The sequence below is a fragment of the Trachurus japonicus genome, chromosome 21 (assembly GCF_045865225.1).
Source record: "Trachurus japonicus isolate A0001 chromosome 21, Traja_1.0".
NCBI lineage: Eukaryota > Metazoa > Chordata > Actinopteri > Carangiformes > Carangidae > Trachurus > Trachurus japonicus.
Genome location: NC_140927.1, coordinates 2,231,764 through 2,250,433, shown reverse-complemented (window position 1 = coordinate 2,250,433; position 18,670 = coordinate 2,231,764). Strand labels below are relative to the sequence as shown.

General features: G+C 43.9%; 1 protein-coding gene across 2 annotated transcripts in view; it reads left to right on the top strand.

Annotated features, from left to right (window-relative positions):
* Positions 1-242: 242 nt before the first annotated feature.
* hecw2a (HECT, C2 and WW domain containing E3 ubiquitin protein ligase 2a) overlaps positions 243-18,670 on the top strand; it is a 53,695-nt gene continuing 35,267 nt past the window's right edge. Inside the window, exons 1-3 of one of the 2 annotated variants that reach the window (XM_085765941.1) lie at positions 243-696; positions 12,051-12,744; positions 17,615-17,722. In XM_085765941.1, coding sequence (XP_085622067.1) covers positions 12,366-12,744; positions 17,615-17,722 — 487 coding nt within the window. In that variant the 5' untranslated portion in view covers positions 243-696; positions 12,051-12,365. The remainder of the gene's footprint in view (positions 697-12,050; positions 12,745-17,614; positions 17,723-18,670) is intronic. The other variant, XM_085765940.1, reaches the window with a different exon arrangement.

Sequence of the window (18,670 nt, the reverse complement as noted above, 5' to 3'; positions counted from 1 at the left end):
CGCCATCCTCCGGTAAGCTACGTTTTTTTTCTCTCTCTCTCCCTCTGCCTCCCTTCCTCTCTCCCTCTTTCCTTCAGACTGACAGCGGTTGCATGCTCTGCCCAGGAAGATCTTGTGCATCTGCCGGGACTTGGTGGGAGGACGTCGGCACTGACTGCAGCGCATTGCGATGCAGAGGTGAGGGGTGGGGGGGCGGTGGTGGTGGAGGATAAGGATGCGATGCATGTATGAGCTGCACGCCTGAAGCCCAGAGCGGCAGCAGCAGCTCAGCAGCGGACAAGGTGCAGGGAGGAGGAGGAGGAGGAGGAGGAGGAGGAGGAGGTGCTGCTGGTGTCGGAGTTGATGCGCACACCTCTGGACGCTGCTGCCGAGGAGGGCCGTGGTGTCTCTGCAGCGCCGCAGCTTTTCAGAGAGGGATGCCGTCTCGATACGTGACTCCGAGACCAAAGCTGCCCTGGCTCGGGATCTGACAGGGAGGGGAGGGGGAGGGGGAGGGAGGGAGCGAGGGGGGGCCCTAGCGCGGCACCCCGCCCGTCTCGCCTCATTTGGACTGCAGGGATAACGACCTAAACCGTGATATCCCCGCGCAGAAAGCAGCGAGCAGGTGTCGGCGGCGGCAGCGCTGTCATCCCCGGCAGGTTCTCCACCGGGCTCCACTCCGTCCTCCTCCGTCCGACCCGCACCTCTGCGCCAAAGGTAAGCTCTGCTCCGCGGCTCCGCGGCTCCGCCACCCGGCGCGCCGCCAGGAAGACGTGAGCCCGTGTAGGTGTTCATGGCTTCCAGCGCTCGTGGTGATGATGATGGTGATGATGATGATGGTGATGATGATGATGATGCTCAAAACAGCGGAATGTGTCATTAAACTACTGCAGCGTCGGCCGACTCGTGTCTCGTGCTGCTTATCGCTGGAGTTTGCGCTGAGGGGACATTTGATCGATTTTCTGATTCATGTATGCGTCTTGTGAAAGAGGTGCATGAAAAAGGGGGAAAATGACGTAGGGAATTCCCACAGTAATCCAATAGCGAGCGATGACACCTGCACATTCCGCCAGTGCGGTCCCTGCATGGCCTCCTGCTCAGTCATGTGCGCCAAGCGGCCGCGCGCGGCCTCGGCAGCGCACGGATTGATTTGAAATGATTAAACTTGGAGACAAACTGTTATGTAACGTGATTTCTGCTGACGTGGCTCCGCTATAAGCGGGGGTTACCTTCACGTCTCTCCGAGAAGCCCAGCAGTCCTGAAAGTGGTCGTGTTTACAAAGGCTTTTTTTTTTTCTTCTTCTTCTCTTCATCGCTGTAATCCAGCCATATGGTCCTGCAGTGCCTTTACTAAATCCTCCTCTTGAGATCTTACAGTGCATAAATTGCTTGCACCTTTTTTTCCTTTCTCCCTGCTGTGATCTGCTTTAAAGGGAGGCAAAAACTGCAAGCATGCACAGGTTTCTCAAATGAAGTGAATCTGTTGTCTGAAACAAACAGATGTAGGCGAAGGTTCTGCAGCTTTACTTACTGTCCCTGCGGATCATCACAAAAACACATTTCCACACCTGATGGAGTTAGACAAGGGATAACCTGTGAATAATTGGTTTTCATGCTGTGCAGGCAGATGAGTAAATACTGAAAAACTTCTGAGTTGCGGATGAGGGAGTAGAGGGTGAGACAGAATCCAAAATGACTGTCAAAGGGAGCCTGTAACTACTTGCTACACCCCAAAGTGGTTGAGAAGATGTAGTAATCCTATTTGACAGCACCACAGTTAATATAGGATGAAATATAAACAAGCAAACAAGAATTGGCCTTAAACATCCTCTATGACACATGCACCTAAGTGCTGCACACCTTATAATAAAGACAACAGGAACTATTCTTTATTCTGTCACCAACAGACTATGCCACCGTCCATGTAAAGTGATGAGTGTAGGGTTAAAACGGTGTCAGGAGTCACGTTGTGAATGGTGAAGACCAGTCAGCGTCTGCTCTGTGTGTTGGTGTGACTGATATCTCCTTTACTGCTTGGTTAGTTTTGTTTCATCTGCCAGAGCAGGACAACTCACCTTGTTATAATTCCTATGAGAACATAATATTATAGCACACATTCACCAAAGTGGAGGTCTAAGCAGCCAGTTGCAGAGCCTCTAAACAAAAAAGCCTCTTTTTGACTTGTCATAGCAGGAGGAGGCCTTACCAATAACATTAACGATAGCTCTGTTCTGTTCAAGTGTCCCTAGGAAGCCATGACAGTTTGACAGTGAGCCAGCGTGTCCAACACCAGGACCCTGTAACTGAAGCAGCTGAGCGCCATTCAGCCGGTTCAGTCTTTACGTATGTGCTTCTTGAACCGTGATGTGTCCTCTGTGAAGAAGGGCCTTTCATTCATGTGACTGTACAGTCAAGATGAAACGTTTTGATCCTTCCTGCGGCTGCATTCCCACAGTAATTGATTCACTCTGACACATCCAGGTTTCTGCCTCTGTCGCTCAGGAATCTGTACAGTATGTACGAAAGATCTTCAAACTAAATCTTATTCCATATTTGATCTTTGGGTAAAACTGCAGCACACATAACGTGGGTTGCATACTAAACCGATATTTTTAATTAATCACCAGCTATAAGGCATCTGTTGCACTGGGCACTGAAACCTGGCATCAGTTAGATTTGCGGTCCTGTATAAACAGACTATGTGACATTCAGTGTCAACTACAGTACGTTTGGTGAAACACTGAACATTTGAGAGTAAACTGTTGAAAAACTATTGTTTTACTGTGGATGCAGAGAGTGTTATATTGACAATATCACACTGAAGCACTTCATTCCTTTATTATGCAGCCTTAAAGGTACTAGGAATTCCCCCCATCTAGCGGTGCGGTTGCATATCGGAACGTATTCTTGATGTTGCATTCACGTGAAATCGGGCAGACGTCAGACAGACAACAGACGCTGCATGTAACAGGATAAACAAGCGTCTATGTAAACAAGTGGTCCACCAGCACGAGGCAAAACAATACAGGCGTGACAATATGTTGTCATGGTGATGTGGTATGGTTTACCTGACCCACGTTTTACCGTCTTTCTCTCGTCGAGTAAAATGACATCCGGTTGGTTTGCTGACGGCCGTCTGCCTGACTGCACCTGAATGCAACATCAGTGCCTCCGTCCTTCCTCACACTACACAGTGGTGACAGTTTTAACAGGTGATACCTGGAAAACTTTCTCCCCGAGCCGACAGCTCCGCTGAGTTTCCGTGGTTACCTACGGTCACGCTGCCACTGAATGTAAAAAATGACGATGCAACATGGCCGCCTCGGTTCTGTGCGTCGCCCACTTACGTATTTGTAACGACTTGTAACAACTCATTCTAAGGTACGAGAAAGCTTTCATTTGTATGCGAGTGTGATTCGACTTCAGTGAAATACGTATTTATGAAAGAAATGTTTGATTTTTGCTAATAAAAAGCCAAATAAATTTCATACTGGGGCTTTAAGAAATCAGAAATGTTTTTACAAAGAATAACAGGAGCTGAATAATAATCAAATTAAAGCATACATTGATTACTTTGTCAGATATTGCAATTTTGATATGACTCATAATTTCAGTTGGGATATTAAGATGATGATTTTTTAAAATTTCTGGTTTGGGTACCAAAGAAGCATGCTCCTTTACGTGTAGAATATGATGGTGCAATGGTTAGCACTGTCGCCTCACAGCAAGAGGGTTGTGGGTTTGAACCTGCCGGCCTGCTGGGTCCCTTCTGTGGAGTTTGCATGTTCTCTCTGTGCATGTGTGGGTTCTCTCAGGCTGCTCTGGCTTCCATGCAGGTTAGGTTAATTGTCCATAGGTGTGTATGGTTGTCTGTGTGTATATGTTAGCCCTGTGATAGATTGGCGACCTGTCCAGCGCGTACCCCTGCTCTCGCCCCACGTCAGCTGAGATAGGTCATCTCCTTTGCCACCCTACAGTGATGAGGAAGAAGAATGAATGAATGAATGAATATGATTTATAGACCAGGGTGTGGCGGGAGCACCGCAATTTTTCTGTTACAGTTTGTGACAAAAAAGAAATTGGATGTTGCACCTGGTCATATTGCAGTTTTAATTGTATTTTAAGTCATTGTTCAACTAAGGGGGAACAATGCAAGATTTTTTTTTACCTTAAAGGGATAGTTCAACATTTTGGTAAATTGGCCCATTGTTTGCTGTTTTCAAGGCAAATGCAGAAACTGCTTGCCGAAAAACTGCCCCCGACGGGAACTCGAATCAGCGGTTTTGCATGAATTTACCTCGAAAACAATGCCGTCTCGTAACGTTTGGTTATTATCTCATAGCGTGGTGAATGTGCAGGTCACAACTTGTCCACCAGAACATTTTGCAGTTGTTGGATTGTGTATTTGATGAGTTTGATGAGGGAAACCAAGAAATCCCATTAGCCTGAGCAGCTTGCGGCTCTGCTCCGCCGTTCTAAAAATAGCTTGCACCGAAATTAAGGTCCTCGAGATGAACAATTTGAACTCATGTATCATGATTAAACCATAGAAGAAGAAGGGGGCACAACGTGATGATGTCATTAAAATGGATCACTCACACCTCCAACGGTGGAAAACGATGAGGAAATATGTTAGTTTCATCCAGCTGTTTTTATGCAGATAAAAGGAGACGATTTTAACGGTTATGAAAAATGATCGTGGTCAGCTCAAATGATCACGATCAGGTAATCATTCAACATTTTCTGACAGGCCTGCTTACGGTGCTAATAGTTGTGTGTTCCCTCACACAGAAGCTCTGGCAGAACTCCTTGTGAGTTTGCAGCTGAGTCATACCAGACACAGTTAATAAAACTGTAAAATGCAAGGAGTTCTGAATATTTCATCAGTGGGACGCAGCCTCATTGACCACTGTTTTACCTCATCAGGCCACAGTTAGTGCCTTTAAAGACCCTCATTTGACTGAAAATCTTTGAGATAGCCTCGGAGGCCTTTTTAAGAAATTGAATTAGCTAATGAGTCAAGAGTTAAAATGGGAGGTGGACATAGAGGTTGTGTCACTCTGCAGTGGCTCACTGCTTTATGTGTAGGTCATAAACCATCCATCATGAAAAAAAACACTTAACATCAGTATCCAACTTTTGTTTCCCCTCAAGTGCCTTTAAGTTTGTCGCTCCACTTAACTTATACACAGTATATCAATGTGTATTTAATGGCTTTGTACCTTTCTATCAAATAGTAGTATCCTCACTGATTTTATTGTATCATTTGATATGCACATCCCTCAAAATCCAGCATGACATATGAAGTATTTTTGGAAACTTTGGGGTTCCCACTTGAATTTCAAACATAGCGACATGGGTTTGAACAGTGTGCAGCGGCTGCACCGCCTGAATTCGTAATGACTGACCCGAAAGTCATTGCTCTAAATAGAACAGATTCTTAAATATGGGTTGAGGGGAAAGGAAAAGTGTTCAGCCGCTCAGATGCTTGGAGCAGATGCTCCAGTATACCTTTGCATAGTGGACAGTTTTTTTTTTTTTCATGCCATTCATAAATCGATGTACAACCCACATCCCTGTTTATAGAAAGGTCAGTGTTGTAAGCTTGAAGAGGGCCACATCAATCAGTCTTCTGGCGGAAATGCCATTTTCCATCCGGCCGAGGCCTGTGATGGAGGGTTACCTCCTGAGCAGTGACTCATCCCACGTGCACACTCAGGCCCATGTGTTCAAAGAAAGTACAGCGTGCGGGACAGAGCCGCTCTTTCTCAGGGAAGCGGGAAGGGTTAGCACTGAGGCCGTAGCCTGTGTTCCCTCAGAATGACTCACAAAGCTGCATCCTCCGCCGAGGCCTCACTGCAGCGAGTTGTAGTCTTCCTCCAGCTTCAGGTCCATCTGGAGCTCAGCAAGGAGGAGGTTTAGTGAGGCAGAAAAACAGTTTTTGTAGACATGGATAAGGGTGTTTGTTTGTGGCTTTGTTGAGCAGTGGTTCGCTTGTTTTAGCGTAGTGAAGCCTCTTCATGCTGCTTGACTTGTTTAGTTCTTAACTTTATGTGTCAGTGAGGCACAATAAGACCTCGGTGCCACAGTGTGTGTGTGTGTGCCAGCTCCCCAAGGTGCCCGTTCTGTCAGGCTGTAAAGTGCTGCAGTCACCTCCACAGGGGCACAGAGGGGTCCCTCTGCTGACACCAACACATGGACACACACACACCCACACACACAGGCAGAGAGAAAGGGAAAACAGAGAAAGCGAGTGAAGGAATCCCTTCACTGACATCACCGCATATACTGTAGCTCACAACACATGTCCAGTCAGCCACAACAGACGGGCTGAAGCCTGTGATTATTTTTTATCCTTGATTCATTTCTGAATTATTTTTGCATCATTAATTGTTTAATCTTTAAATGTCTTAACGCCTCAGAACCCAGTGAGCACGCAAATAGCCTGTTTTTGTCAAACAGATCACACAAGATATTAGCTGTGAAAAGTAAGAATCAGCAAATATTTGGAATTTATGTTTATTAGATATCCCATTCTGTATAAAGATATATGTCCATGTCTTTATTGCATTATAAATCTAGCTGAGGTTCTATATTAATACTGTGAAAGTATCAAAGCCTCAGTCCACAGAGAAATGCACACAGCCTGTATTCATTATATGAGACTGAGCCTTTAAACCAGCCGTCAGGACTTCTGTAACTTTGTGATGTCACAACAGATCAGTCACCATGCCTCAAGCCCCTGGACCCAACATCCAACACTTGTAGATTTTGGTTTGCCTCACATTTTACATGAATTTTTTATTGGATCACATAGAAAACAGTCAGCCAATCAGAAGAGAGGCTCAGAGCTTTCTCTACTCTGATTGGCTGACTGAACTGTTGTTACTAGAGCTCCAGAGAAAAGCCTTAGAGGAGATTAAAACTCTACTGTTTTTTCCAACTAAACCACAAATATATCCTCTTATGGATCAACACTTGAGATGAAAATATGGGAGCTCTTAAACGACTCAAATTCCAATTTTCCTCTCAGATTGTAAAGCCTTAAAGCCGGGGTTTAATATTACTGTGTGATACACATCTCTGTGGGGCACTGGGGCAACAGGAAGGGACATGTCACCTGGTGCAACAGTGTGGCTCAGTGATGTTTTGTTTTTTTTCATACAGTTTCTGGACATCAGCAGGGCTCTGTCAGGCTTGAAGGGGACATATTATGGAAATATCACTTTTTGAAGGCTCTTTAACATATATTTGGGTGTTTGTCTTGCCTTCCGGCCCCCAAAATGTAAGAATTTACAAAATAATCTTAAATGCGCAGGCTCCCTAGGTTGAAATCAGTCACAGATATGTCTTTAAGACAACTGGGGACTATTTAAATCCTTCCTTCCTTCCTTCCTTCCTTCCTTCCTTCCTTCCTTCCTTCCTTCCTTCCTTCCTTCCTTCCTTCCTTCCTTCCCTTTTCCCTTACTTCTTCCTTCCTTTTTGACCCAATCTGTTCCCTCCCTCCGTCCATCTTTCCTTCATTTTTTCCTTCCTTCTTTCCTCCCATCTTTCCCTTTGTCCTTCCTTCCTTCCTTCTTTCCCTTTGTCCTTCCTTCCTTGACACTGGACAGGACAAGACTGCATTCACCAGTACAGACCTCTCATCACACACGAATGGCATCGCTGTAAACCTCAAAACACTTTGAAATATCTCTCTGACACGGAGCTCTGAAGAAACACCTTCTGATGAGGTGGAAGAAAACAACAATCCAGCAAATCCTGCCATGCCCCATCAGATCCTCTGCCGCAGATGTGTTTCTTTTTAGTATTCACTGCACAGTGGTGCAGAGTACAAAGTATTTGGTGCCTGATAACAGAACAGTACTCAAATGACGGTCTTTGCAAGACAGGTGTCAGGTTTAACGTCATCCTAGAGAAGGGTTAGAATTAGAAACAGGTTTTTAGTTTTGCGGGTCCTCAAATAACACCTTGTTTATCTGCGTCCGTTTCCTGGGAATCAATCACTAATCCAGCATCAGGTCAGAGCTGTGCAGAGCAGTTGAATTGGGATTATAATGGGAAACAGGAATCTTTTAGAGGAAACAGCAGTGGAATAAGTTCAGATTTTTTCATCCCTCCCCCCTTGAGGTTTCTCTGTGTGCTGTTTTGTAGCTGGTAGACAGACTCTGTTTTGAGTGGGACTGGTGCAGCCACGGCATCTCCCACTCCACAGCAGGGTTAGACAATGCCTGGCAAACATTAGGAGGGGGTGGGGGGGGGGGGGACTTGAACCACAGGAACACTTACATAACATCTCAGCAGTTACATATACACTTATTTTTGTTTCTTCTCCGACCGAGTAAGACTCAGTATCAGTTTCTAGAAAAGGTCCATCTCTGCTGGTGCTATATGACGGTCCATGAGGCCATGTGCACACGTGAGCAGGATTTACGTATTCCTGCATCTGTGATGAAGGTTTTATTCTGTCATAAATCCCTGTATGTGGTGTGTGTGTGTGTGTGTGTATGTGTGTGTGTGAGATGGGGCCGCGCTCTGGTAATCTTGTTGAGTCAGGGACGTTCCAGGCTTTCCTCATGTCAGATGCAGCAGATCTTATTTCAATATCAGGCTTGAGTTGTGCAGAAACACAGCTGGTGCACATACATCAGCGCAGGGGCCGGTTCATAATTTCTGATCAGTCAGTTCAAAATGCAAATCTGAATTGATCTAGATGCTTGAGAGACACATAAACAGTATATTAGTTCATTTTTCACACATATTACACTGTCCTATTTCATGAAATATAGAATGTGACAGAGTGATAAAAATCTGTGTGAATGCAATATGAACCTTGAAATTATATGTACCAAGTTAACATTAAGAATACCAACCATAATGGAAAGTAGAATGTTAACATTTAAATAAAACGTTTTTGTTTTGAATATTGGAGATTTAAGTGGTTAAAGAGTTTGGATGTCCTGCAACAATTATATAACTTTCATATAGGCTGTATGTATGTGGGAACACCTTACCCCAGATAAGCTAAAATTAAGTTGTAAAGGTCCCATACAGTCTAAAGGTAGATGTCCATGTGTAGTGTGATTATAAAGCAGCTCTAGGTTCTATATTAATACTGTGAAAGTATCAAAGCCTCAGTCCACAGAGAAACGCCCACAGCCTGTATTCAGAAACTGAGCCTTAAAACCAGCTGTCAGGACTTCCTGTCACTTTGTGATGTCACAACAAAGGAGCTGCCGCTTTTAGCCATGCCCCAAGCCCTGCCCACCTGGACCCATGAACCCTCCTCTTTTCTGATTGGCTAAAATAATTCAGTGCATACTCAACAAAACAATTGACATTCTATCTTAACGTGATTATCTTAAATACTTTTACTCTAGCGGTTTTGGACAACTGTATTAAAACCAGTCTCAGTTTTGTTCTTTCCTGCAGAGGAAGTCGTGAGGGGGCGCATTGCAGTGAGGGAGGGCACCAAGCCTGATGAAATAAAGAAGGATAGATCAGAAATAAGGTACACATTGGAGCAGTTAGGATACTTTAAAATCCTCCTCATACTTGGAAAGTACATTTTAGATGCCTTGCAATTGTAATGGAGGTGCACTCACTCACCCATAAAGGATGTGCAAACCGGCTGCCAAGCGCTCATTGAAAAAAACAGTTTGCCCGCAGCCGCCCGCCTGCGGGAGACCAGGGTTCGAACCCCACCTGGGGCAGTCCGTACCGAGAAACACAATTGGCTACACAATGCCAGTAGTAGCATCAGAAATGCTTCAGACACTGCTTAGAATACTGTACTGGCTTTTGATGATACACAACTCCATAGTTAAACTTAAGTTAAACTTTTAGTTTCATGTATAAGATATAGTGAGGCAAATCAGATTGAAGACTAATTCAATACTACAACCACTACTAATGTATCAATGCATTAATGAGAAAACAAACCAAATATCACCTGACACAGGCAAAGACTTAAACTTTTGGCAATCACGTCGTCCATAATCTCTTGTTTATGAGAGATAAGTCTACACAATTATACACGTAGTAACATGTATATGATTTATAACCTAATGACCGCTCTATTTATTGGTTTCTGGCTGGCTTCATTGTAAACAAAAGCACATGGCCAGGAGGAGGGTTAGCAAAACAATGGAAAAGCGACAGGACTTGCATAGTTCCCCTTTACAGTAATAGTGGTATTGGTATTGCCATCAATAGCTAATTCACTATGCTTTTAATGCTGTAGATTTAAAGGTAACATCTTGAAAAGCTGGGTTGAGAAAATATTCATGCACCAATCCACAGTCATTTCATTATTCTTTTTTTCGTGCAGAAGAACAGAGATACACAAACATGGAAATCAAACTTTGATCTACCTTTGGACAGAGCCAAGCAGATGAGAGTCATATTGTCTCTGTCAGGAGCTGTCAGTGACAGCAAAGTCATTTGAAGAAGTGTGATGGCTGTGAAGAGGGTTTTCAGTTTTGCTTATTTAAAAACTAACGACTTTATGATCCAAACTTTTTCATTAAATACAGTGCAGGACACACATGCTGAGGCCTGCAGGCAGCAGAGGCAGTGGTTTCAAAGCATCAGTGAACAGCTCAGCTTTTGAGACGTATACGTACTTAAAATGCCAAAGATATCAGGGCTTAGCTCAGACTACAGCCCACATAGTTTTCCAGTGACTGCACCAGGCACATATTAGCTGAATATTACTAAACCCAAAAAAAAAACAAAAAAAAACATCCTCTCAGCCTGTCTAAAACCAGCCGCCTTTGGCTAGATTCTGAAGTCGCATGTCGTCCTTCCTTTAAAAACAAGATGGCTCTGGATGAGGCTGTGACAGCACTCCCCAGACAGTTCCCAAACTGGTATTTGTTGATTGAAGAGCTTCCTGGGAGGCAGATGCAGCTGCCTGTCTCTCTTCTCTGTTTTTACTGAGGCAGCCTGTACTGACAGAAACCAGAAACGTGTCTGACTCTGTGTGTGAGGGTTATTAAGACGATTCAAACATTTCTTTTTTTCTTATCTCATGGAGATAAGAGATCTCTGATGCGATGTTTCACACATTTATCTTCAAAGGGGGAAAGATCTGTTCATACCTGCAAGGACATATAGGTTTTAATTAAGCATGTCATCGTTTAACTACAATAAACAATAAACTATTTAAACGCCGAAACCCTGATAAACTGAATTATGCACAGCTGAGACCTTTCCTACATTTGTTTCCTCTTTTATTAGAAAGGTTGTCTGAGAAGACATGGTTGTGTGGTTATTTGTGTTGGTGACAGATTATTCCAAAGCAAACAACCCCCCTGGTGACTAATGCCTGTTCACTCATCTGTTGATTGCGCCTCATAGTATGTAATTGTAATCACTGCTCTTGTTGTGTGCAAACACTTAAAGGGACATTGTGTAACTTCTCCTGTTATCTATTCACAAAAATCGATTATTTTGTTCAAAAGTATGTTTTTCATTAATCAGTAATCACCCCCATCAACAAACTGAAGTGTTCCTTTCAGCTCTGAATTAGCCGTTCATATCATTCATATCTACATGGAGCGGGTAAGCTCGGTGCTGGCTGCCATGTCGTGTCGCCATGTTTTTACGTTCAGTGGCAGCGTGACGGTAGGAAACCACGGAAACTCAGCGGAGACACCGGAGCTGTCGGCTCAGGTCAAGGTGGCGTCTGTGAAAAGTCACCGCGGTAACGCAGTGAGGAGGAATGGAGCGTTACACTGATGCTGCATTCACCTGCAGTCGGGCAGACGGCCGTCGGTAACAAACCAGATGTCATTTTAGTCACAGAAGTCGAGACATCGCCATGACAACATATTGTCACGTGTATTGTTTTGCCTCGTGCTGACGGACCACTTGTTTACATAAAGGCTTGTTTATTCCGTTATGTGCAGCGGCTGTCGTCCGTCTGCCCAATTTCACGTGAATGCAGCATGAAAAATACGATTGAGTTGCTTGTGATATACAACCGCAACGCTAGATGGGAGTAATTCCTACACAATGTACCTTTAGCTCACAGGTTTTTCTGTCTCTCCCTCTTTCCCCATCTTCAGGTTCCAGTCCTGGCTTGGTATCATGGAGTAACAGCGGCATGTCGTTGGATATCTTTGACCTTGACAGCTGTGTTACGATGGGGGAACCCGAAGGGCTGAGAGCGGGGGCCTCAGTGTTGAAGGGTCCCGTGTATTTCCTGTAATGACAACCCCTTCAAACCAACACATGAGGAGTTAAGTTGAGGCAACGAGGACAAATGTGTCATCACATGGACGAGCAGCCTCGTCACTGAGAAGCTCCTCCTCATCTCCGCCTGCGTCCAATCAACTGCTTTTTTTTGTATCTCGTGGCCGTCTCCTCGCCAGACACGCATCATGCGCCCTTCCCTCGCCACGGCGGTCCTCCCGCCCAGGACCCGTTCCCACAATCCACCCAACCTGGCCGTGGGGGGCCGCGAACACTTGTCGGCTCCGCGGAGGCGCAGCCCCCACCTGCGGCACACCCTGAGCCCGGAAAACCTGCGGACCCTGGCAGAGAGGGGCGGAGCAGCCGTGGACACCGTCTCCGTGGTCAGCGGTCCCATCGGGCTTCCGCGGGCTAACAGCGACACCGACCTGGTGACCTCCCAGAGCCGATCCTCGCTGACGGCGTCCACTCTGGAGTACACACTGAACCGCGGTCAGAACCTCGTCATATCCTGGGACATCAAGGAGGAGGTGGATGCCACTGACTGGATCGGCCTCTACCACATCGGTTAGATGATTTCTTCTTTTTTTTCACATATGTTGTGGTTGCTTTAATTCTACTGGGGCAGGTCAAGGTCAAATCTCAAGTCAGAGTCCATGTCAAGTGTCAGGTCCTGGAGGATGAGTTCAAGTTAAGTGAAGAACCTTTGAAATGATGCAGCACTGATACAGTTTTCAAAGCTGTGCTGATGGAGCTTATTGCAACTGAACACAACTGAAGAATCATGTATAAATGAATGAGTAATCCAAATAATGAGTATGTAACTTAAAAGGATAGTTCAACATTTTGGCAAATTTGCCTATTGCCATAATCCCTATAGTGATAGCAGTAGGTTCATTACCTTTAAATATCGGTGCATGTTGTTTGAGATCAGCGGGACAGAGACGTGAGCTGCTCAGCTAACACATTGGAGGTGAATGGTACAGGTCTCCTGTCCCTCATCAAACTCATCAAGTACACAATCCAACAACTCCAAAATGCTCTGGTGGACAAGTTGTCACCTACACAGTCACCAGGTTATGAAATAATAATGTAACACAACAGACATGGCTGCTGGGCGGAGTGATTTCAAAAGCACAAGAAGTTCCAAGTATTTGCTTCATGTGTCACAATGTTACATAATTATACATGATTTTTTCATAGTGTGGTGAATGTGCAGGTCGCAATCCACAAGAGTGTTTTGGAGTTGTTGGATTATGTATTTGATGAGTTTTGAGGGACCTGCACCATGCATCTCTACTGTGTTCACTGAGCAGCTCGTGTCTCTGCCCTGCTGATCTCAAAACAACATGCACTGATAATTGAAGGTAATGAACCTACTGCTATGACAATAGGGATTATGGCAATAGGTGAATTTGCCAAAATGTTGAACTATCCCTTTAAGTGGACATACAGGGCTTTCCAGTTTATGTCCTGTTTATTGTTTTGTTAAATTACTCAAAACCACCTGCATGGCCTGTGGCCTCCAGGACTACACTTGTGTGTGGTATGGTAATAGATCATCTCCATGACATCTGAACAAAAGTTATGTGGATTAATGGCTGAAAGGCTGTGGACACTGACTTCAGATCAGTTTGTTAATCTAATATTTTCGAGGTCAGGAAGTGACTTTCAAGTTGTCCAGTAGCTATACTCACTCAGGACTAAAGCTGACTTGACCCTACCTGTCCTCAGAGCTCATCAGCCCATCCCGGTGTTTTATTATTGGAAGCTGAGAATAGCCAGGTAGAGTCTTGCGCAGGAGCTTCCATCTCCGAGTCAATACTGAAACTGGAGCCATTGAGACTTCACACAGGGGGCTGGGAGCTGAGTCAACACGTAATGGCTCCGCCTCGGTGTACGATAACACACACACCATCACAAACCAGTGCATGTGTCGGTGGCCAGCGGGGTGGTCTCCAATAATGTATGCTAATCCTGCTTAGAGACAGGAATTTGACAGGGTGGAAACACATTGACCTGTGTGCTGAAGAAGGCTATCAGTCACACAGCGACTGGCAGATCTGTCCATGCTGGTGAAAAGTAATACAGGAGCAGTGCTGTTTTTAAGAATCTCTGACTTCTATGCAGATTTGGCTGCAGATTGACGAGCGGAAGCCCCGACGTCACCTTCGGCCCAGCTGCTTCTGCATTAGCTTCTTTTATTCCACATTTTTTTTACAGTGTGTTTTTAAAAACAAAATGAAGACAAATTAGTATTTACTATGCAGACTACGATGTTGTTACAACTTAACCCTTACTCATAGAGTGTAAAGATGAATGTATCCTCACTAAGGTTTCTGAAGAGCTTTTTGAAGCTCAGAGTGAGCTGCTTCACCATTGCCATCTTTGCACTGTATGACTCCGACAAACTCCCAGCTAATCCAAGAATGGGCATGTGTAGAGCCAGTACTTAGGTTTATAACAGAAATTAGGCACAATGGCAAATACCTATAACTCAAAGAGGCACAGAACCTTTAAATCTTATTTAAAGGGATCAACAGTTTGGTAAATTGGCCCATTGCCATAATCCCTATAGTTTTAGGACTCGGTTCATTACCTTTAATTGTCGGTGCAAGTTATTTTTAGAACGGCGCGGAGCGGAGCTGCTCAGAGCTACGCTACAGAGGCTAATGGGATTTCTTGGTTTCCCTCATCAAACTCATCAAATACACAATCCAACAACTCCAAAACGCTCTGGTGGACAAGTTGTGACCTGCACATTCACCACGCTATGAGATAATAACAGAACGTTGCGAGACAGAGTTGTTTTAGAGGTAAATTCATGCAAAACCGCTGCTGCACGTTTCCGTCAGGGGCAGTTTTTCGTCAAGCCGTCTCTGCATTTGCCTCGAAAACAACTCTGTCTCATAACGTTCTGTTATTATTAGGGATGCACATTTTGAATTTTTTTTCTGACCGATAACCGACGCTCGTTAACCGATTATTAACCGTTAACCGATAAGATTAAGAATCTTGCGGCGCACGGCCAAAAAAAAAAAAAAAAAAAAAAAATTTTTTTGGTTTCAAATTTTTTTTTTTTTTTTTGCCGTTAAATACACACGTGCGCCGCGATAGCTGATCAGTACGCTCTGTCTCAGCTGATCGCGCTCTGGAGGTTAGATCGTCCAATGTAGAACTGTTTTTATACAAATTGCAGCCAAACACCAGGCTGAAGGAGCAGCAGAGCTCCTCTGACAGCTCCTCTGTGGAGCTGCAGGAGAGCTGCAGGTGAACAGGCTGGAGAGCAGCGACGTCCTCTTTTTTTTTTTTTTTTTCCAGCGCCGTTGTTACAGGTGATTCACATCTATGTCCGTGTAGGTTACATTTACTGTCTGATCTGCCTTCCTTCATGCTGCTATACTGTCAGTCCTCCTGTGTAACTTTTTGCTGCTCACGGCTCTGCTCCGCCGTTCTAAAAATAGCTTGCGCCGACAATTAAAGGTAACGAACCTACTCCTAAAACTATAGGGATTATAGCAATGGGCCAATTTGCCAAAATGTTGAACTATCCCTTTAAGTGTGAACATCTCCTGCACAGTTGTTATGAAGGAAGCTTTAGAGACCAAAACTGTTTTTGTACCAACCTGTAAATGTTTATTTCTCCTGTAAAGTTGGACATTTGGTAGTGTTGTAGTCAAGACCACCTAACCCGAGACCAAGACGTTAAGGGGGTCAAGGCCAAGTCCAAGACCGAGACCAAACTGTTGCAAGACCATTTTCAAGACCATTGCTGTATTCAGTAGCATTGGCGTTAGCTTGATTTTCCAGCCTTGTTCCTTGAATATTTAGGATCTTTAGAAAATTGTATTTGTTTATTTTTATTAATTAATACTAAATTATTTGTTAACATGCAAATAATAATGGTTCTTCAGCTTTGTCTCTGTCTCCCCCCAGTAACACCCCAGGAGTCCCCTGTCCTGCTGTTATTACAAACATGTCTGAACCAGCCACCAGGTCCCTAGACTTGCTCATGACGTTCATCCTGTGGTGGTCTAAGGCTATTTATTATTATTATTATAAATAATCTGGCAAGTCTCCACCTATTTTACCTATAAAGGTCACTTTTGTGAGCAATATCCCTGATGATGTAAAGGAAGTCCTGTCTTAAGAAAAGACACAGCAGAACCTTCAGCAGAAAGGGAGGGTGGAGCAGAATAATGTTATTGATGGTATTATGGGAAACACAGAATTGTGTGTTTATTTTTGTGGCATTGGGTAACCTCTATTTTGGTATTTAGTCCCTCAGTTTGGGCAGTTTTTTTTGTTGCTAATCATAAATGCCTGACCTGCAAAATCTCTAAAACTCAGATTCAAAATACAGATTGAAGCATGCTCTGGTAAAAAAAAAAAAAAAAGTGTCATGCTTTTTCCTATGTAATGTTTAAGTGAAGAAGGACTGTTGTTGATCCTGCCTGATTAACTGAAATATGAAGACATCAATGCAGAGGCTATTAGTTTGCCTTTTCATTATGATGTGAAAGTTGCCTCTTTACAGCAGATCATTGCTGATACAATACAGTGATGTTCAGGGAGTTGTTCAGTATAGAGTGTTAGTAATGGCCTTTGACTCCAGTCAGAGTACAGACAGCAGACAGCAGAGCTCCTGTGCAGTTATTTTATAAAAGAATATATTTATGTTTTAACTTATTTACCAACTGATTAGTCACATTTCTGATGACCTCCAGGACTTAACCTGTCTGGATTAGTTTCCTGTGTGGATGGGAGAGAGAGAGAGAGAGAGATGGTGTAAACTGCTGGTGCCGGGAGAGAGGCGTCAGGTCACTTCATATCGATCATAAGGCTGCCAGGACTTCATTATCTGCTCCAGGGTCTTATACCCCAGAGGGGCTACCACTTTCCTCGACTAAGCAGACACTCAATGATAAGCAACCTGCCCTCCCCTCCTCCACCACCTTCAAACACACACACACACAGGCGTGCTCACACACACACACACACACACACACACACACACACACACACACACACACACACATACAGTACGCAGTCCTCTCTTGAAACTCTCCACCAGTCAGCTGAGTTTGGTGCTTCATTAATCTGTGGGCTAAAGTGCTACGTACAGCGGAATTCCCCCTCCCTGTTTTTAACTCAGAGGAAGTTTGGTGTTTGTCCTTCTGCTTAGAGGTTGCGGGGAGGTTATTTTGGGAATGGATTTCACTGATTAAAGAAAGACACTGCAGACTAAACTTAAAGGTGGAACAGATGCGGCGCAGTTGCATTTCTTTCGTTCTTTCTTTCGAGCTTCAGCCGCCATCATCTGCCGTCTTGATTTAACATTCTTTGGTTTGAAATGTCAAAACAGCCAGAGCGTGATTTGTCTAACCCCACAGTTAACACAAACTCATGTCTAAGCCGTGGTTCTGCTCTTTTCCAGATGAAACCAGTCCATCCAACGTGTGGGACTGTAAGAACAGAGGGGTGAATGGCACTCAGAAAGGCCAGATTGTCTGGAGGCTGGAGGCCGGGCCCTACTTTATGGAGCGTAAGTTCATAATTAATCATACAAATACATAAATCTTATATTAATAATTAATATTACCAGTGTTGAGCATGTTACTTTTAGAAAGTTATAGCTTTCCCCAAACATTAAGTGAGTTAGTAACTGAATTACTACAATATAAAAGTAACCAATTACCAGGAAAAGTAACCATTACATGACTTTTTTATTAAATACTCAAATATGTCAAATTACTTGGACTCGTCCCCCTAACCCCCCGTTTATTTAGTTGGTTAGTTCCAGATGAACAGCTTTTTTCTGACTAAGTGATGGACCGAAAAAAAAAGTGTATATAACGTAGCTTCACTTTAACGGGAGTATTATTTAGTGACTTCTTGAGTCAAGTAACGGCGCATTTTATTGTCAGTAACAGTAACAATGTTATAGCAGGGGAAACAGTAACTTTCTGGATGGTTCGTTACTGAAAAAAGTAGCGCTGTTATTTTATAACGTTGCTATTTTATAACGCAGCTATTCCCATCACTGAATTTTACAAAAAGGGTTTCAAAGCAAGGATGTCAAACATACGGCCCACAGGCCAAAACCGGGCCGCCAGAGGGTCCAGTTCGGCCCACAGGATGAATTTGCCAAGAGTGAAAATTACATAAAAGCCAGAAGAGGCATAATATTGTTCAAATTGCAAATATTTTTCTTAAGAAATTTCAGTTTGTTCATAACATGTTTTGTAAAAGGAGGGTTCATTTGCACTAAATCAAAGGGAATATTTAGAGTTCTTGTTATTCATACAGTAGGTTATTATACTATTATTTCACTGGTCCGGCCCACTTTGCGCTCTATGTGGCCCCTGAAATAAAATGAGTTTGACACCCTTGATTTAAAGTTGTACATACGGTTTTCTATATGCAGCCATTCTCGTGCTCATGGTTTCATAATAATAGCAGTATATTAGTCATACCTTCAGAATTAATCTCA